The sequence below is a fragment of the Podarcis cretensis genome (genome assembly GCF_951804945.1).
Source record: "Podarcis cretensis genome assembly, chromosome: 14".
In the NCBI taxonomy this organism is placed as follows: Eukaryota; Metazoa; Chordata; class Lepidosauria; order Squamata; family Lacertidae; genus Podarcis; species Podarcis cretensis.
The window spans coordinates 40,435,846-40,457,293 of NC_137183.1; the positions used below are offsets into that span (position 1 = coordinate 40,435,846).

The 21,448-nt window shown below is 43.6% G+C and overlaps 1 protein-coding gene across 3 annotated transcripts in view; it reads right to left on the bottom strand.

Moving 5' to 3' along the window:
- The window catches only part of SNX29 (sorting nexin 29), a 231,346-nt gene that overhangs the window by 93,220 nt on the left and 116,678 nt on the right, over positions 1-21,448 (bottom strand). For all 3 annotated transcript variants that reach the window (XM_079952375.1, XM_079952373.1, XM_079952374.1), the window contains 2 exons: positions 19,404-19,459; positions 18,546-18,627 (listed from right to left, as the gene is read on the bottom strand). In XM_079952375.1, coding sequence (XP_079808501.1) covers positions 18,546-18,627; positions 19,404-19,459 — 138 coding nt within the window. The remainder of the gene's footprint in view (positions 1-18,545; positions 18,628-19,403; positions 19,460-21,448) is intronic.

Here is a 21,448-nt window from a genome sequence, read left to right on the forward strand (position 1 = left end):
TGTGCTCTTTAACGAAACCCTCTCTTGGAAGGGTCATATGGAGGTAGCAGAAGTCAAAGCACAGAAAACCATAGGTTAGGCACAGGCAAACTCGGCCCTCCAGGTGTTTTGGGACTACAACTCCCATCATCCCTGACCACTGGTCCTGTTAGCTAGGGATGATGGGAGTTGTAGTCCCAAAACATCTGAAGGGCCGAGTTTGCCTATGTCTGCCATAGGTAGCAAAGTGCTTACTCAAATGCTCCATGGAATTGAAACAAGGGGCTCTGATTCAAGCTACGTAAAAGCTTTGGAAACTGTGCAGAACATCCCCCCACCCACAAGCTATACTCTGCCATCAGATGCTCTTCTTCATATAGAATTCGAGTGGACAACAATTAAGGCAAGAGCGGACTGCAGTCGGTTAAAGTACATTTCTAAAAATGCTACTATGCCTATTTAATATTTTCCTGCTCTGTACTATATGGAATTGGGTGATAACCACTCTGGAAAGCAGCATGTCACTATGTTTTAGACTAATATTTTTCTCCTGAACTGAGCTCTGCTTTGACCTTGAATAAGTGTCAACTAAGGGAGTGGCTCTTCTGGACAGAATCTAGAAGGGAACTGCAAATAATTAGACACACCACATTTTCCTCTTGGTATTCGCTCTTGAGAACAGAACATTTTAGAGCTAGTTATCTGACCAAACTCTCATCCACTTCCTTATAAAATGCCTTTATTGAACTGTGTTTCCAAAGTGATGCCCACTGTAGTCTTGGATGGCCGCTACAACAAGGTCTCATATACAGCAGACTTTGTATTTGTGGTCAATCTGAGGTGGAAGACATCACTCATTATCTGTTAGCCTGCCCCTTTATATAGAGACCCAAGAGATCGCTTTCTGAGACATTTGTTCACCCTGGCAGAAATGGTCTGGCTGCAAAAAAACAACAAAAAACTGGAAAAGAGAGCTAGATAAAATCACTATATATTGTTGTGGTGATTCAGAGGTTTAGTTTAAGATCAAGCTGGTAACCTCCCTCTTAGATCATGGGTGTTGGTTCATATTATGGATGTGAGATCTTTTATTTTTCTATTGGTACAGTTGCTGCTGGTTTGTCATGGCCTTTTGCTAGAAGAACAAACTTATATTTGAATTGAATGAATTGAAATTTCCCACACTCCATCCTTAACATGGAAGGCATGGGGAGAGGATCCTAATTAGCCGTGTAAACTCATTTACCACTTTCTGTGACCATAGTATCATTATTCCTCCTCCGCTTCTTCCGTTTAGTCATGTCAACATCTGACCCTTTTCTGCTACATGGGGCGCATTCATCACACACTGAGTGCATCCCATCACTCACAGTGGGTATCACTTTCCTTCTGCTCCTGTTTACATGGCCAGTCTAACATCTGGCAATAGATTAAAAACCAGTTAAAACACTACGTTTAGAAATAAAAGTTTAAATAAAACAATTAATCACAAGTGTCAGCCTGCGTTATTTATGGTTACAACCACATACCAAACAATTAAAACGCAGCACTTAAAAGCAACACATTTTTTAAGGAAAATCATTAATCCCATTATAATATGACGTTAATTTAGGCAGCCAGTATTAGCACCGTTCAACCAGTCAATATTAGCATAGCTTTTGCAGGCCCCTTAAATCACAATTATGGGGTTTCTCGTATTTTAGAGTAGCCAGGCTGGAGATTCTAGCAAAATTCAAAACCCAAAGATCCCTGGCAGCCAATTGGATACTATCTAGTGTTAGTTCTACACTAGAGTAGACCCAGTAACAATAATGGAAATGACCAACTTAGGGGTGCTCCGATGATAACTTAGGAAAAAAACTTAGCTTTGGGGGCCTTCTTTAGGGTGTAACTTGAAAGCATACAGCTGAACTTGGGTGAAAAAACAAACTCTGCAGCCCTTCTCCCCAGTTACATAGCTATGGCCACCCAGCCAACCAAACTTTTAGCCACATCTGACATAGAGATTGTTCTAAATTGATTCACTTATTAGACAACCAGTTATGGAATATGCTGGCCTTTGGAAGAAGCATCTTTTGACCTTCATCCTTCAAGTTTGCAAAAATAAAGAGCCAAGTCTGATTTCTATCAAAATGTCAGCAAATTGTTCTGCTCTAAACTGGGGACATATTTGAGTTGCCTGGCGTATTTATTGAGAGAGTTTTCCCCCCTAATTATTTCAAAATGTCAGGTTAATATATGGTGCAAGGGTAGCTCCACCAAGGGTGCAATCAATTCATTTCTGGGCTATATTCAAAGCACCAGTTTAGACCCATAAAGCCTTATGCAACTCACTGACTCAGACCCTGCGATTGTCATCGGAGACCTTCCTCCGTGTGACTCTTCCAAGGGAAGTCCAGAGTGTGGGAACGTGAGAATGGGCCTTTTCCATTTTTACCACCATCTTGCTGGTACCCATAGCCCAACTGCCATATCAGCTCAGAACCCTAATAGATAGTTGCTGTATTTCTACACCATTTTTTGTGCATATGGCCATTTGAGCATGGTATTTTGTGCAGGCACATGCATGTACAGTGGTACCTCGGGTTACATAGGCTTCAGGTTACATACGCGTCAGGTTACAGACTCCACTAACCTAGAAATAGTACTTCGGGTTAAGAACTTTGCTTCAGGATGAGAACAGAAATTGTGCTCCGGCGGCACGGCAGCAGCGGGAGACCCCATTAGCTAAAGTGGTGCTTCAGGTTAAGAACAGTTTCAGGTTAAGAACGGAGCTCCGGAATGAATTAAGTACTTAACTCAAGGTACCACTGTATCCCAGTTTTCCTTTTAAATTGTAGCTGGTCCCTGTTCCCTTTGCTGGAACTGAGACACAGAGTTGGAACAGTGAACGAAAAACAACAACAAATGCTGGAGCATTACACAGAACGGAATGGAGTGGAAGATGTTACTATAAGCCGGCATCAATTATTTGTAATTGGAATGCTATTTAGTAAGGGCCACCACATTAAAAATATATATAAAGGAGTTCTGACTCATTACAGAGGAAGAGGTGTATAAAGGTAAAGGTAAAGGTAAAGGTACCCCTGCCAGTGCGGGCCAGTCTTGACAGACTCTGGGGTTGTGCGCCCATCTCACTTAAGAGGCCAGGGGCCAGCGCTGTCCGGAGACACTTCCGGGTCACGTGGCCAGCGTGACATCGCTGCTCTGGCCAGAGCCAGAGCCAGAGCCAGAGCCGCACACGGAAACGCCGTTTACCTTCCCGCCGGTAAGCGGTCCCTATTTATCTACTTGCACCCAGAGGTGCTTTCGAACTGCTAGGTTGGCAGGCGCTGGGACCGAGCAGCGGGAGCGCACCCCGCCGCAGGGATTCGAACCGCCGACCTTTCGATCGGCAAGCCCTAGGCGCTGAGGCTTTAACCCACAGCGCCACCTGCTATTTAGTAAGGGCCACCACATTAAATATATATATAAAGGAGTTCTGACTCATTACAGAGGAAGAGGTGTATATCAACACCTAAAAGAAAGGCCCTGACCTTAATTATTCACTCAAACTACTCCATCCATTCAACCTTCCACCTTAATGCAATAAAGGAAGCTCCTTTTTCATAACACTGGACCCAAATAACTCATTTACGAAGTGTTTTTAAACGCCCCCCCCCCCAAAGTTGCTTAATGCTAGAAAAAACAGCTGAAAATTATCAAAGCAGAATCACAAATTCTTATAACCCGGGAGAAGTACAGCCGTGTGTGACTCAAGGCTAGCAAACTCTTACTGAAACTAATCCCTCCTAATCCACTTTTGCGGAAGATGAGCAGGAACCAGTATACGGATATTTTTAAAAACTGTGCCTGTAAGATAGCATTTCTGGCCTACTTCATTTTCTGCACCATAACATCCAAGATGGCCAAAATCTATCATTGGCCCCTTGTATCAGTTCCGCGAGCTTTGATTTCCCTCTCGCCTCGCAGCAGGTCACAATCATTTCCACTCTTTGCCCAAACAGCAGGGTTAGCCAATTTCCAATGAGCTATTTTTTGAAGAGGCAAAAACAAAACTAGAACAAAACATAATAAATAGCACCCATGAGGGGGGAAGAAGCTATGGCACTAATCTGATGACAATTTACATGTAAATGACAGCGTTGTGTTTCAAAGAGCAACAAAACATGGCGCACTGTGGATTAGTGAGAGCCATTTCCAAGTAATAAAAATACATCAATAAAAAATAAATTCATCTTCAAAATTTGGCAGTTCAACCAGCAGGGAGAATTAAAAGTCATTAAAGAGTTCCCTGGTTGCAAAATAAATAAATAAACAAATATAAATACAAACAAAAGCTCCATCATTTCTCCCACTGCTTCATCCAAACTGGAAACCCTCATTTAGTTTTTATGGACATGGCTGTGTCCTCTTTTCATTTCTCTAATATTTTGGCTCAGTGGTTTCAAACCATTAAGCAAAACAAGCCTGTCGTAAGCTGTATTCCTGCAAGAAAGCTCATTAGGGCTTCATTTTGTTTCAATAAGGCATTATCTGAGAACACACGAGATGAGCCCTAGTAAAATTTACTTCAATATCTATTACAAAAAGATGCCTGTCCTTGTTAGAAGTGCAAAATCTATTTTGCTGTTCTTCAATTGTTAATCTGAAGATTTGTTTTCTAATGATCCTCCAATCCTATACAAATTTTGCTTGGGAGTTAAATAAAGTTGAAACCAGTTGCACTTATGTTCAGCAAGTTGCATATAAGGAGAAAATCAAAGCAATTTAAATAGCTAAGTATATGCAGAAGAGTTTGTTTGAACACTCCCAGATTCAGGGTGAAATCCAAAATTTTATTTATCTTAGACAGAGCCTGTTGGGCTTTGTATCAGCTGTTGGACAGCATGTTCGCAACCTGGAATAGAGATGAGTGCATATAAATTTGTTGATTTCAATGGATTACAGCCAATCTACAAAACAGTTCAATGCATGGCTGTGGAAGAAAAATATATATTCTTTGTGAATTTTGGTTCCATGTGGCTTTAAGTTTAAAAGTAAAAGTAGACTCAACGAAGTGCTTGTTGGACCTTCTTTGCCAACCGAGTTTGCACAGCGACTGGGGCGATGGAATAAAAACTTTCCTGCAATATCTTTGCTTACTTTTATTTTTAGATAATAATCAAACAGCTGCAAAACACCCCTTCCCACCACCTTTCCTCAACAGTACTCAACAGCATTCCCTAACAGCATGGGTAGGCAAACTAAGGCCCAGGGGCCGGATCTGGCCCAATCACCCTCTAAATCTGGCCAGCGGACGGTCCAGGAATCAGTGTGTTTTTACATGAGTAGAATGTGTCCTTTTATCTAAAATGCATCTCTGGGTTATTTGTAATTCGTTCATTTCCCCCCCCAAAAAAATATAGTCCGGCCCCCCACAAGGTCTGTGGGACAGTGGACCGGCCCCCTGCTGGAAAGGTTTGCTGACCCCTGCCTAACAGTATTTGTATAACAGTACACATTAAAACCATTAAAACCACTTGATCAACTGAAATACAGTTTTCAAATAATCAATTACCCTATCACATCGCTGCATTTGGTGCAGTAGGTAAACTCCCCCTGCTAATTAGTTAAATTGTTAAGATACCTCAGGTGTGCTGAATTGTCAAGAGCTCACAGATGTGCTGCCATGCAGGTTATAATTACAAACACACACCTCTGAGTAGCACCATTGACCACATCAATGTTAAGAAAACCCAACAGTGCTGTCTTCTAGGAAGAAGATACCATGCTAGAACCTTAACGTGAGAACACAGGAAGAGCTTGCTGGGTCAGGCCAATGGAACATCTAGTCTAGCATGCTGTTCTCATGTTCCACAGCCAGATGCCTGTGGGAAACCAGCAAGCGGGATTCGAGTGGAGCATTCTCCACTCCTGCGACTCTGATTCCAGCAAAGGGCCTTCAGAAGGATTGCTGCCTCCAACTATGGAAGCAGACCAGAGCCATTGTGGCTGGTAGCCATCGATAGCCATCTCCTTCTTGAACACGATTCTGTGTGGGGCTTCCTAGCTAGGGACACAAGTCACCTATAAGAAATTCACAATGTGGTATAAGAATGTTTGTTTGTCTGTGTCTCTCTCTCTCTCATTAAACCAGTTTTTTCTAGCAATTAACAGCAAAATGGTCCTGGAAATCCACTATGAGGGATGGTGCATAATGATATACAGTGGTACCTCGGGTTACAGACGCTTCAGGTTACAGACGCTTCAGGTTACAGACTCCACTAACCCAGAAATAGTGCCTCGGGTTAAGAACTTTGCTTCAGGATGAGAACAGAAATCGTGTGGCGGCAGCGGGAGCCCCCATTAGCTAAAGTGGTACCTCAGGTTAAGAACAGTTTCAGGTTGAGAACGAACCTCCAGAACGAATTAAGTTCTTGACCCAAGGTAAGGTTAAAGGTAAAGGTCCATTAGGTCCAGTCGTGACTGACTCTGGGGTTGCAGCGCTCATCTCGCTTTATTGGCCAAAGGAGCCAGCGTACAGCTTCTGGGTCATGTGGCCAGCATGAACTAAGCCGCTTTTGGCGAACCAGAGCAGCACATGGAAACGCCGTTTACCTTTCCACCGGAGTGGTACCTATTTATCTACTTGCACCCTGACGTGCTTTCGAACTGCTAGGTTGGCAGGAGCAGGGACCGAACAACGGGAGCTCACCCCGTCACAGGGATTTGAACCGCCAACCTTCTGATCAGCAAGTCCTAGGCTCTTTTGTTTTAACCCACAGCGCCACCCATGTCCCTGCACCACCCATGGTACCACTGTACTATTCTACACAGGAACATTGTATGTGGCTGATAGGGGGAGATGGCTGCACCCCATGTAGTGATCCGCCTCATACAATGTTCATGGTGAAGGACAGTACATCATCATACCCAAGGGTCAGCAAACTTTTTCAGCAGGGGGCCAGTCCACTGTCCCTCAGGCCTTGGGGGGGGCTGGACTATTATTTTTTTTGGGGGGGGGAATGAACAAATTCATATGCCCCACAAATAACTCAGAGATGAATTTTAAATAAAAGCACACATTCTACTCACGTAAAAACACTAGGCAGGCTCCACAAATAACCAAGAGATGCATTTTAATTAAAAGGACACATTCTACTCATGTAACAACACACTGATTCCCGGACCATCCGTGGGCCGGATTTAGGTGATTGGGCCAGATCCGCCCCCCAGGCCTTAGTTTGCCTACCCATGTCATACACCATCGGCCAGAAGACCACCTTTTAAAACTTCATTATGTGGCAGCTCTAAGCTGCTAGAAAGAGAGGTAGATTTAAATGCCAGCCCTTCAACCTCCATGTAGGATTTGGGGTGACTAAGACCTGGGAGTCAAGGGTTCAAATCCCCACTTGGCCACAAAGTTAACTGAGTGAGGGTCAGTCCTGCCTCTCAGCCTAAGCCTACCTCACAGGGTTGCTGTAGGGAATAAATGAGGGGGAGAACCATGCATGCCACCTCGAGCCCCTTGGAGAAAAGGAGGGATATAAAGGCAAAAAAATGTGTAACATCAATCAATCGATTTGGGAGAAGCACATGAGTTCCCAACACACCAAATCCTTCAGCTATCCTTCTCATTTCCTGGGTAAGGGAGTTCTCTCGGGCTCTGGATTGATCCTGCTCCACCCATGGCCCCTCCCAAAGGGCTATAAACAGCTTGCTGTCTGGACTGGAACCTTCCCTACGAAAAGTTCATCATCATCAAACATTTATTGGCATCACTTACAAACATTCAAAATAAATAGGCCAATGATATCTCGTCGCCATTTCAACAGTACAGTCATTTGCCAAAGGGAAGAAGAGGCGAGCAACCGATTTCACCTCTATGGGTCTCTAGCAAGGGCAGGATCCTGTAGCGTACTTCGGTGGCAGAAAATCAAATACAGTGGTACCTCGGGTTAAGTACTTAATTTGTCCCGGAGGTCCGTTCTTAACCTGAAATTGTTCTTAACCTGAAGCACCACTTTAGCTAATGGGGCCTGCCGCTGCTGCGCTGCCAGAGCACGATTTATGTTCTCATCCTGCAGCAAAGTTCTTAACCCGAGGTACTATTTCTGGGTTAGCAGAGTCTGTAACCTGAAGCGTATGTAACCTGAACCGTATGTAACCCGAGGTACCACTGTAGAGGAACTTAGCTACTGTCTTGGTGAGCTCTTGATCTTTCCCCTGCAATAAGAAGAGTATAACCTCTGTCTCTGGTTTCCATACTGGGATACATAGGTGGTCTATGAATTGTTGGCAGAGATCATCATATATTTCACATTTAAGGGCCATGTGAACTAGAGTTTCCACCAGGTGGGCATCACATGGGCATATCCTATCTCCTTCTGCCATACCCGCAAACCTACCCCAAAGGAGGTTAGAAGGATTACAACTGACCCTAGCCAGCGAAAAAGCCCTTCCTTGCGGGGCTACGAAAAGTTGGTGGGGTTCCCTTCATTGGAGGCATTTAAACAACAGTTGGATGGTCACCTGTCAGGAAACCCTTAGCTGTGATTTCTGCATTGCAGAGGCTTGGACTAGATGACCCTCGGGAACCATCCCATCGCCAGAGTTCTTTAATTCAATTACTTTTCATGCACTCTACTCTTTTTTTAAAAAAAACAACAACTGCACATGCCTAGGGAGAAGTTGTGGGAGAGGAAGAAGTTTCTGGCATCTTTACTACTACATATAAGTAGCTAAAGGGCTGGGAGTGTAGAGAGACAAAATCTCTAGGGTCTCTAGTCAATCTGAGGTGGGAAAAAGCTCCTTCCCGACATCAAATACCAGTCGAAAGGAAAGCCTGCCCATCTAATTTGCTCTTCCTTTCCCCTCACAAAGATAACACGACACAATCCAATTAGGATTCTTCTTTTATGAAGTGATTGGAACGCCAAAAATAAATACAACAGAGCATAGCCAAATAAAGGAAGCAGATGCATCTTCTGATTTTCCCCAAAGAACACAGATTTTGACTGCAGCGGCAGAAAAAAAACCAAGGTGAACTCTCTAAAAGCAGCACCAAAAAAACCAGATGCAATTTACATTTTGACACAGCTGCGAGGCTGCATTTATGAGCTCTTTGAAAACGATATGGTTTTTTAAAAAATAATAACAAAAAAAAATCTGTAGTAATCATTTGGGACTAAGGAAGAACAAATGGAACAATGGACCATGTCAGTTGAGATGTGAGAAGCTCTCTGTCTCCCTCTCATTACTTTGGCAGAGATACAGGATTAATTATAAAGAATAAACATTCATTTCAACAAAGCCATATTTTAACAATAGCATACAGATTGCACGCATAGTAATTTCTGAGCCTTTTTTTAAAAAAAAATGATAATAAAAGATGATTAAAAGTAATATACATGGGTAAAACAAGGCTTGGAACTGTAAGCAGAAGCTTTAGCAAAATGAGTGGCAAATGGCTTATAGTGGTGGGAAATGTCTTTTTTTGAGGAGGGACTCCAACCACAATCATACCACTCAGAGATAGCCTGGCTACGATGACACCCAGTCTGATAATTCTGCCTGTCCGATTGTGTTGGAACTACAATGTGCTGTACATGGGGCTTCCCTTGGAGATGGCCAACTAGGGTAGATTGTGACTGCTAGAAAATTATCTGTTACAGCTGGATGGATTCAGGTCACATCGATTCTGAAGGAATCGCGCTGGCTGCCTATTTCCTTCTGGGCCAATCACAACACGCCGATGCTTACCTATGAAGCCCTAAATGGCTTGGGATGCATATCCTTGAAGGACCATCCCTCCCTGCCTAGGTCTTAAGAGCTGTGGAGGAGCCTCTTCTTGATAGTCCACCTTCAGATGGGCTGTGCTATGTTTCAATGGGAGAAAACCTTCTTTGCAATGGGGTTGTTTCTGGAATGCCTTCCCCTTAGGCCAGGCATAGGCAAACTCGGCCCTCCAGATGTTTTGGGACTACAACTCCCATCATCCCTAGCTAACAGGACCAGTGGTCAGGGATGATGGAAGTTGTAGTCCCAAAACATCTGGAGGGCCGAGTTTGCCTATGCCTGCCTCAGACAGATGCTTGGTGCAGTGCCAACATTTCTGTCATCCCGGTGCCCACTGAAGACTTACCAGTTTGCCCAAATATCTAAGGGTTTTAGTGTGTGTTAGCTGGTTTAAGGTGGATAGCCTGCTTTGAGGGTTTTAGCAGTTGTTTCAGTTGCGCCTGTTCTTTAAAAGGGTTTTATATTTATTGTGTTTTTCATGCAATTGTACATCTTTGTACTTTGCACACATCTTGCAATCCATTGGGGTGAGGGGGGACAACTATATATAATCTTACTGTTGTTTGTTTTACTGCATATTTTGATTACACGTCTTTATTTTAATGCTTGGGTTATTCTGGCACTACTTTTCCATTACAGCAAGCATTTGTACAGGAGAAATATATCAGAACAGGAGGGTGGTGAATCTAGGCATTGGTGGCTCTGACATAACTACACTCATCGTAGTAGTAACAAAATATTTGTGCCCATTTTGTTCTAAATTGACTTGAAGAGTGGGCTGGTGCTAATCATGTATTAGAAGAGGAAGCAAGTTCTACTAGAGGAGTAATCTACAATCGATCACTCTTTTGGTTTTATGCAGGAATATGCTACAAGCGATCCATGCATCACCAAAGTACCTTTTTAAATTAAGTGTTTGTGGATCCATCCTCTGTTCTGCATACAATAAGTAAAGATCTCACACACAAGGATTTATCCTCAAAAACAGAACTAAAAGTCGGAATGGGCCCGAATGATTTGTTAACTGATTCTTCTTTTGCCTCTCCATGCATTTGATAGGGTTGTATTCTCAATCCTCTGTTATTTAATTTATATGTTAATTATGTGGTTAAAAAGCTGCAAGGGAGTTGCTTTTTTGCAGTTAGCCTCATGGACAAGAAATTAACAGTTCTATTATACACGGATGGCATCTTTCCGCTTTCCCAGAATCAAAGTGGCCTTAGGCACCTTTTGCAAAATTGCAAAATACATGTTACTATCCAGTGTAATACAACTGAAGTACAAAGATATTAGAGTTGCACTGTGCTATAGCTATTATAAGAATTAGATGTAATTGTTCTTAATGGAGGAGTGCTTAAATTGAGGAGAGATTCTTATTAGCCTCCATTTTTGTCTTTGATTTTAAAATTTTATTTATAATTGTATCAGAAAAGGAAAGGGAAAGCCTTCATTTTTCAACAAACAGTGCTGCTAGGTCAATATGCAAAGGGGACCACTATCTAACATTAGTACTGACTATAGTTATACCTCATGTTACGTTTGCTTCAGGTTGAGCATTTTCAGGTTGCGTCCCGCGGCGATCCAGAAGTACCAGAAAGGGTTACTTCCGGGTTTCACCGCTCGCGCATGCGCAGATGTGAAAAATGACATCACGTGCATGCGCAGAAGTGGCAAATCGTGACCCGTGCGTGCGAAGACGTGCAGACACAGGTTGTGTTCTTTGCAGGTTGCGAACGGCCCTCCAGAACGGATCCCGTTCGCAACCAGAGGTACCACTGTATTATCATTTGTCACTTACCACATAAAATGTCTCAAAGAGATTTAGCAATGATAAAAAGCATACGCAATGCAACATTTAAAATACACCAAAGAGGTTCAAGAGCGTTGCTGATTAAAAGCACCTGCAATAACATAAAAAGGACACACACTACCCAACCCAGCTAAAAGATGAACACCAATACAGGCTAGCTATGGTGTCATAGAATCATAGAGTCAAAAGACACCCTGAGGATTTTGTAGTCCAACCTCTTGCAATGCAGGAATATTCATTCAGCTGTCCCATGCGGGGATCAGACCTGCAACCTTGGCATTACCAGCCCCATCCTCTAGCCCAGTGTTTTTCAACCACTGTTCCGCAGCACACTAGTGTGCCGCGAGATGTTGCCTGGTGTGCCGTGGGAAAAATCGAAAAATTTGAAAGATTTTTTTTTTTTTTTGTCAAATTTTCGCCCACTAGGCGGGCGCCGGACTGTGTCCACCCTATTTTCCATCCGTCCTGGGTGGGGATCAGATCGGATGGGATCGGATGAGAGCGGACAGGCGGTCCACTCTCATCCGATTCCCCATAGAGAGCAGCGGGGCTCTGACATCTCCCTCTCCGCACACAGTGCGGAGACGGAGCTGTCATCCGCCGGCTCAGCGGGGATCAGCGGATCGATCCCCGCTGAGCAGAGAACGGTCCACAATGTTTTTGTTTGCCATTAAAGAAAAAAATATTAAACATTTTCTAATGGGTGTGCCTCGTGATTTTTTTCATGAAACAAGTGTGCCTTCGCCCAAAAAAGGTTGAAAAACACTGCTCTAGCCAACTGAGCTGTGTCCAGAATCATCCCACCACAAGACCCCAATTAAGAGCCAAATGCCTGCGTTGAACAGGCACATCTTTTGCCTGGTGCCTAAAAGCTGATAATGATTGTGCCAGGCGCATCTCTCTGCTGATAGCATTCAGCAGTCGGGGAGCCAGCACTGAAAAAGTCTGTTTTAATGCTGCAACCCTCTGCACCTTGCTCACGGGGAAGGCCCCATGGTGCCAAAAACACTCCCCAAGCGGAAGACAACTGTCCAAGTAGGACTGGAACCACTGCAAAGCAGTGCTGCCCACCCGCAACTTGGCAAGCCTCTCGAGGAGGATGCAGTGGTTAATGGTATTGAAAGCCACCAAAAGGTCAAAGGGGATTAACAGGGACACATTGTCCCCGTCTTTCTCCCAAAAGAGGTCATCATATAAGGTGACCAAAGCCAGGCCAAAAACCCAATTGAAATGGGTCTAGAAAACCAGTCTCCTGCAAGAACACCTGGATCTGGTCAGTGACCACCCGCTTAAGAACCTTAAAGGTAAAGGTAAAGGGACCCCTGACCATTAGGTCCAGTCGTGACCGACTCTGGAGTTGCGGCGCTCATCTCGCTTTATTGGCCAAGGGAGCCGGCGTACAGCTTCTGGGTCATGTGGCCAGCATGACTAAGCCGCTTCTGGCGAACCAGAGCAGTGCACGGAAACGCCGCTTACCTTCCCGCCGGAGCGGTACCTATTTATCTACTTGCACTTTGATGTGCTTTCAAACTGCTAGGTTGTCAGGAGCAGGGACTGAGCAACGGGAGCTCACCCCGTCGCGGGGATTCGAACCGCCGGCCTTCTGATCGGCAAGCCCGAAGCTCTGTGGTTTAACTCACAGCGCCACCCGCATCCCTTAGCGCCACTCGCGTCCCTTAACCTTAACCCCCCCAACAAGGGAGGTTGGCAACTGGACGGTAATTACTTAAGATATTCAGAATCTAGGCGTGGTTTCTTAAGGAGCAATCTTATCACTGCCTCCTTCAAAGAGGCAAGAACCAGCCACTCTTGTAAAGAGGCATGTCCCTGGCCCAGACAGCTGTCTCCTCCCTGCTGGATTTTTTCAGCCAGGAGGGACAAGTGTCCAGAGCTCAGGTAGTCACCCAAACCAGCCCAAGTGCCTTATCCACATCCTTGATGAATACATATGCAATCGCTCTTTCTGAGAGCTGATATTAATGTTTGTACAATAATGTCTCTCTGATTCCTGCATTCAAATATGTAGATTTAAGCCAGCCACTGCGCTGATCAGATAAACATGCATCCAGACTGGTGGTTACTCTCTTTCCAACAATAGCATTTTGGGTTGTAAAAGAATTTTGTAAAAAGAAAAAAGAAAAAGACTATCATACTCATACAGCTCTACTGCTGCAATTACTGTGTAAACAAACATCCCTCGAATCATCTTTCCGACAGGGTTTATATTCCCAATAATTTATCAATGTTTGATATGCCAACAGCTGCCCACCGTGGGGACTATTAGATTTACTGCAGCGTCTGCGAAAGAGATTTGTGGAGGAGGTAAAAACCTGAGTCAGAAGCAAATGGGACAGACGAGAATCACCGACATGTCCACAAGAATCATTTTGTTGCTGCAGGAACACAAATAGGTTGCTAGTAACTATCACCATCTAGAGGTTAGAGCCAAATAAAACTTAGCCATTCCTTCCCCCAAAAAATTCACATAGCTTTTCTGTGGTGTACCAAAGCTCTAACACAAACCCCACAAACACTGTCAATTCCAGGGTGGGTAGAGGGGGAAAAAATAGGGCAGGCAGCTTAGAAACACACACAGAGGGAGAGGCTTGATTTGATTGTGGTTACTACATTTACCATTTTTACCTATCTGAAAAACGGCGCTGCTGCTTAAGCCTAAAGGTTATAATTGGGGGGGGGGGAATAAACAAAACAATTGTTCACATTACAGTGTGTGTTTTTATGCCTTTGTAGTCTTCTCATTATACTTTAGCAGAGCAGCTTGTAAAATTCTGAAAGGCGAAAAATATATATGCTGAGGCCCTTGTGAATGAATTGTGAATTGAATTAGAACAGAACAACTTCCTTTTTTTCGGAGGGGGCGAAATTGGAACTGAAATTGATTCCTTATTTGGGGGAGGGGGTGAGATGAACTGGAACTGGAACCAATTCCCCTTTAAAGTGAACTTTCCAAATGCTGATTCCTGGGCCTGTACATGAAATGGAGGAAGAAGCATTTTTCTCTGCAGCGATCCAAAGATGGCAGCTTGGCAAGACCCGTGCGCTTAATGGGATTTTGCACAGTAAAAAGGGAGATAACTGTGATGCAATATTATAAGCTGGCACATATGCTTTGCCTACGAAAACACCAACAAAATAAAATACATTGCAAAAAAAAAGACAAAAGAGACTGGTGTTTGGGGAGACTTTTCCGCACGTTGTTATTTATCGTGATGAATGCGCAAGGCGCTCTGCAGAGCAGAAAGAGGCGTTCATCCTACAAGATGGATTTTTCCTGGTAGCATGGTATGCAGCATTCTAAATCTCAACTACGATAAGATTACTGTCACCTTTTAATAGGAAGTGCTACCAAAATAATAACTGCTTATACACCCTGGGATTAGTGTCTTTGTCTGACTTGTATGTTGGCGATAATCTCTCTCTTAACTTTGAACAGTAACAAGAAGAGCTTTACAACCAAAGCAGTGCTTCCTTTTGCATCAATTATTTTGATACGTTTATATGAATGTTTGTTTCCAATGTGTTCATACAGACAAGATTTAAAAGTTCTACTCAAGCTTTTTCTGGTGGGTGGTCTGCACGGATCTACCTCGTGGCTTGGCAAAATGGGAGAAGTCTGCAAGTCATTTTCGCCCCACTTTCCTACTCAGTGGCCCGTAATGCTATAGTTCTGTAGGACAGCAGCCATTCCACCTGGGCCACAACAGATGGGGAGAAGGGACAATGGGACTAACTCCATCAGCTTCCATTTGACTCCTCCCCTCCCACCTTGTCTCCCTTCAAGCTGCTTGTTTTCCTCTTCATCTGTTTTTCCTCATGTTGCATGATGCGAGCCAGGGTTCGAAACTCCCATTGTTCTAGGTGCTTTTTGCGACAGGGAATTTAATTAGCGGGAGAAGTTTCTGAGCTCTGGCCATAGTCCTGCGCTTAAGACTTCAGTTTAAAACTGCAGAGTGGAAGGAAAGGAGGACCTTTTCCTGTTTCCCCACTTCCAGCTACTCTCTGAAGACTGGAGAAGAAACCCTCTGAAGAGTATGAGGGGGGTGGGTAGGCGAAAGACTAGACCATGTGAAAAATGAACATAATATTTTAGTTGCAGTTCATTCGTTTCCAGCTTTGTATTCTTATTAAAAAAGTGCACCTAGACATTCCATTGTTGCACCATTTAGCTCCTAGTTTCCATACCGAAGTTTCTAACACTGATGGGAGCTACACTCCAACAACATCTAGAGAGCACCAGGTTGGCTGCCCCTGATGTACAGCATTCCAAACCTACTACAGTGTTACCTAGGAAGATGAACAGAATCCGTTCCGGAAGTCTGTTTGACTTCCAAAACGTTCGGGAACCAAGGCGCGGCCTCTGATTGGCTGAAGGAAGCTCCTGCGGCCAATTGGAAGCTGCAGAAGCCACGATGGGTGTTCAGGTTCCAAAGAACATTCACAAACCAGAACAAACACTTCCATGGTTGGCAGCATTCAGGAGCCAAAATGTTCGTCTCGCAAGGCGTTCAACTTGCGAAGGACGACTGTAGATATAATGGGACACAAAGTAAGGTTACAAAAGAACAGTTGTGGGAAAACCTAGTTTCTAACTCAAGGAAATACTTCGTACAACTTTTTCTATATCCATAGAAATAATTTCTCAAGAAAGAACCTGTATTAAAGAAAAGGAAAAAGAATTCCTTAGGTAGTACTATTAATACATCACTCCTTTTGGAAAGCACTAGGGACCAATTTGGACAGGTTTTTTTCCCCCCTCAGACACATTACAATTGGGACTTATTTTTAGCATTTCTCACCGAGCATTTATGATTATGTAAAACAGAGGTGAGAAGAGTTCAGGATTTTTACGCACAGAATATTTGCTATCCATTGTTGAATTTCGAACCAGACACCTATGCAATGACTCTCTCTCTCTCTCTCTCCCCCCCCCCCGTGTGTACACACACACATATGAGATCATTCCCTTTGGGAATAATAATTTTGGAGAAAGAAAAAGAAATGTCAAGCAGATAAGGGAACGGCTCCCAACCGGATTGCTTAAGCATGACCATAAATAGCAATTTTTTTTAAATCTACAAAACTAGGCAGTTTATACCCTAACCGCAGTTTTTTAAAATTATAAAATGCCAGAAGCCCATTTGGGAGGCTCCATTGGGAGGAAGGGTGGGGTATAAATGTAGTGAATAAATAAGAGAGCTTCAAAATTCTATGCCAGCTAGAGTTTGGATTTGATATCCCGCTTTATCACTACCCTAAGGAGTCTCAAAGCGGCTAACATTCTCCTTTCCCTTCCTCCCCCACAACAAACACTCTGTGAGGTGAGTGGGGCTGAGAGACTTCAGAGAAGTGTGACTAGCCCAAGGTCACCCAGCAGCTGCATGTGGAGGAGCGAAGACACGAACTCAGTTCACCAGATTACGAGTCTACCACTCCTAACCACTACACCACACTGGCTCCAGCTATTCTGAGATGCCATCAGGCTCAGGTCTAGCTGAGGCGGATGGTGAGGAGGAGATGGAAGCTGAGTTCAGAGGCCCTCCCCTTTCACCAGATTCAGTGGCTTTGGATGGAAAAGTAGGGATCTCTTCAGCTTCTGACACCTCCTCCTCCCAGTCTGGTCCATCTTCTTCCTCTGACCACTCATCACCATCCCACCACCAATCCCCAGGCTATGAGTCTTCTTCCCCTGGAAATTCCCCAGCTGGAGCCTCCCACCACTCCCCTGCATCCAAGCATTCCATGACACCAATCTTGTTGAGTGAAGCAACTTGGGTGCGCACAAATGACACCTGGGCTGAGAGAACTGAAATAGCTACTAGGCCATGTTCAAAGCCCTGAACAACTCAGGACCAAGCTACCATAAAGACCACCCACCCCATATTCAGATCTGTAAGATCATTTAGATCAGGGGTTCCCGAACTATAGTCTGTGGTTTGCAGGCTTCCTTCAGGTGGTCCATGGTGTGTCTAAAGAACACTTACAATCTGAATTCTACAGAATTCTATGGAATTCAATTCTGAATTCTGTTGTGTGAAATTCAAATTTGTAATACACCAAAACACAACGTAAGAAAAGAAACAACAGAAGTAGCAATCATACAGCACAGCACATTATAATTGCTGCAGCAGACAGAAAATTAAATGGTCCACAAAGACCCTCAACAATTTTCCTACGAACCAACCTGTGGGATATAAGCTCAAAATTGGAATCTATTTATATAAACAACCAAAGCTTTACTAGAAAGCTCATGGCTTTTGGCTTAAAAGCGCAGCAGTTTAATTTAGCAAAAGTTACATGTGGGACTTCTGAATTCTACTCCCCCTTCAAATTCCACAATCTCCCTTAGCTGTCTAGGTCTCAAGGTTGCCCATTTGTGCTGCAACATCAAAGGAGAAGAGGAAATGGCTTAAGAAGAGGCAGAACAAGCAGTGAGTTAAGAAGCCAAATGTACTCCCAAGTATATTCATTGGTAACGGTACATTTATCAATGGCATTAGATAAATGTCCATTGTACTACAGTCACTTGCTGTTAGCTACACATCAAAGAAACAAATCTTACACATTAATAGGACCTAAGAAATTATTATGAAGAAGAATATTTAAAACATCAAATCAGAGCATAAGAAGAAAGCCAGGATCTCTGTTGCAATCCGTCACACTTTAATTAATCTTCGCATGCATTTAGAACTCCACCCCAAGCAAGAAATTTTGCTGTTCCAAATGTAACACACTTATTAATGACATTAAAGCATCACAACTTTCTTACATACTGGCATACAACTGCACTCTACATAACCAAAGAACCATATCAACGTAAATCAAAGCTGAGACATTTCAGCAATTACCAGGCCTGTGAATGACTGAAGACACTTTAGTAAAATACTTGGAAGAGCTCAGTGGAATCTACCACCACCCTAAAAAAGAAAGAGATCCCTTAAAAATCTAAAAAACTCACCTGGTAGACATGAAACGCGTTGGCTGCTTTCCCACGTAGAAAGACCGAGGGGATCCAGACATTTATAAGAGCTCGATTAGATCTGAGGAAAAACAGCCACAAAGCTCTCTGTATGTGCAATTCTGAAACAAGGTCCAATGTAGTAAACCAGAAGTGGGGAGCCCGTGGTTCTCCAGGTGCTGTTGGGACTCAAACACTCATCAGTTCCAGCCAGTATGACAGGCAGGGATGATGGGAGTTGTAGTCCAGAAATGTCCAGAAGGCCAGAGGTTCCCCCACACCTGTAATAAGCTGTACGCAGGGCCTAGTGGGTGGTGCTGTGGGTTAAACCACAGAGCCTAGGGCTTGCCGATCAGAAGGTCGGCAGTTCAAATCCCCGCGACAGGTTGAGCTCCCGATGCTTGGTCCCTGCTCCTGACAACCTAGCAGTCGAAAGCACGTCAAAGTGCAAGTAGATAAATAGGTACCACTCCGGCGGGAAGGCAAACGGCGTTTCTGTGTGCTGCTCTGGTTCGCCAGAAGCGGCTTAGTCATGCTGGCCACATGAGCTGTACGCCGGCTCCCTCGCCCAGTAAAGCGAGATGAGCGCCGCAACCCCAGAGTCGGCCACGACTGGACCTAATGGTCAGGGGTCCCTTTACCCTTTACCTTTAGGGCCTAGTGGGTGGTTATATTATTTGCCAACCTGCCCCCTCAAAAGGGATACGTGGGATAATATTGCAAATAAACTGTGCATTAGTTATACTGCAGGCTGAGGATATCCTCACATATAAGAATTTGATTCATTATTTCATTATTTCTTCCCTCGGAGCCACTGCAAAGAGGTCAGATCAAGTCTCAAACCATCTACCAACTTACATTTCAAAATCGGACAAGCTCTGGTCCTCAGATGTTTGGCTCAGATCTCCAGGAACCTGCAGTTGAAAAAAGAGGGGATTAAATTGTGTTTAAGCAATGGTATTGCCTATCAGGTTGACTCAAAGCACAGAGATATGGGACTGGATATTCCCAAAAATGAATATCTAAAAGCAATAGGAGGAATGTCACTTTCCACCCCAGTGACCCCTATCAGAATAGAAGTCTGGGTAACACTTCTGGAATTTTGTATGTTATGTGTATATTCTCATACCACTTTAAACTTTATATGTATATAGAATAATGGAAGACAGATGCTTAAATAAAGTTTATCAGCTCTTACCTAACCTATCACTGGACAGGGCTGTTGTGAAAATAAACTGGAAGAACTCCATGTACATCACCCAGAGGATACAAACATTAAAAAAATAAAACTAATAAATCACATGGTCTTAAAGGTCTCACATCTGTTTTATCACTAGGCAGGGTTCACTGCAATCTGTCTTCCTGACTGGATAGCCTTTTAACTCAGTTTCTTTCTTTCTTTTCCTGAAAGGAGAAAGCTTTCTGAAGAACCTCAATTAACACATTTGCACTAGTGATGTTACCTGATTAAAGAAATTGGGTTTTGATAAAACAATTTAAATTTGTATACTGGGGGGCGAGATATTCCTCTTGTGGGGTGCCAATTCGGGAGACACGCCCTCACATCTAATTAACTCTTCTGACAAATTCCAAGCACAGTTACCTAAGAAATAAGCACCATATTCTATATGAGTTGATGCTTAATTATCCTTCTGATTTTTAGAATCAGATTTTTTTTAAAAAAAGAAAGAAAGAAAGTGCCTAGATTTTTTAGCATGCACAATAATAACCTTCAAAGCAAGCACCACACAGCTGCATTTTGGACATCAGTAACTCTAGCACCAGGCGACCTTTAAATCGGTGTCCTTTAAAATGCAGTACCTTCTGATGTAATTATGCCCCCATTATCTCTGCCATCAAAAGTTGCTGATTATTTTACCTAGAGGAGTTTCAGGTTAGGGAGCTGAAGGAATTATTCATGAAGCATCTAACCTTTGCAAGAGACATTTAGATAATTGTGATTGGCGCTAATGCAGCTCTAAGAGCACAATCTTCCACAGCAAGTTGTCTAACATTCCCGCCCCCCTTCCTTGTGGTCCAATCTCACCCTCCACTAAGCCCCCATGGAAGACATGTAATGGGGATGGCTACTGTGGCCAAGACTGAAATATTACATACACAGAACACAGGGGTTGTGACTTTCTTAGGTCAGGCCTTGTTCATTTCAGGAAGATATATACAACTAAACACAGAAGAAAACTCCCTCTGAACTCAACAACCAATGAGGGTAGAGTATTCCCTCACTGAACATCATGCCCCTCTGATCGGTTACTAAGCAACACCTCCACCCATCTCTCTCTTGGCTGGTTGGCTTTAACATTAACCCTTAAGTTGCAAACTGAATGATCACTGCAGCTGACCTTAAAATGGGGTGGGGGGCATGATTTTAAAAACCTATCCCCAGCTCTCTGGGATTTCTGCCACTGATGTCCTGTGGCAAGTGCATGAAAAACAGCACTACCAACCCATCCAGAAAATGTGCTACCTGGCAGTATCAGTTGTGACTGAACCTACATCAGGGGTGTGTGTGTGGTGGAGCTTCTCCAAGAAGAACTGGTCTAATATTAAGGCTGAATGGTAATATACTGTTTGCTGATTAATTCAGCATGGGCTTGGTGGCAGAAACACCAGATGGGATCATCATCATCAACCGAGACCCCTAGCACATCTGCTGCAGATGCAATTGGACATTAAAGTCATCCATTGAAAACTAACGTCCCGATTCCCATTATTGTACCTCAATTTCAGCCCTGCAGGGGTACATTCGTAAGTAGCAGCAATCACAAAGGAACAACAGGGAGAAATAACTCACGGTAAGATCTTCACCGCGCATACAGACTCACTTTCAATGCACCTTTCCTGACTTCAATGAGGAAGTCATTTGCAAGAGTTCTGGAGGAAGC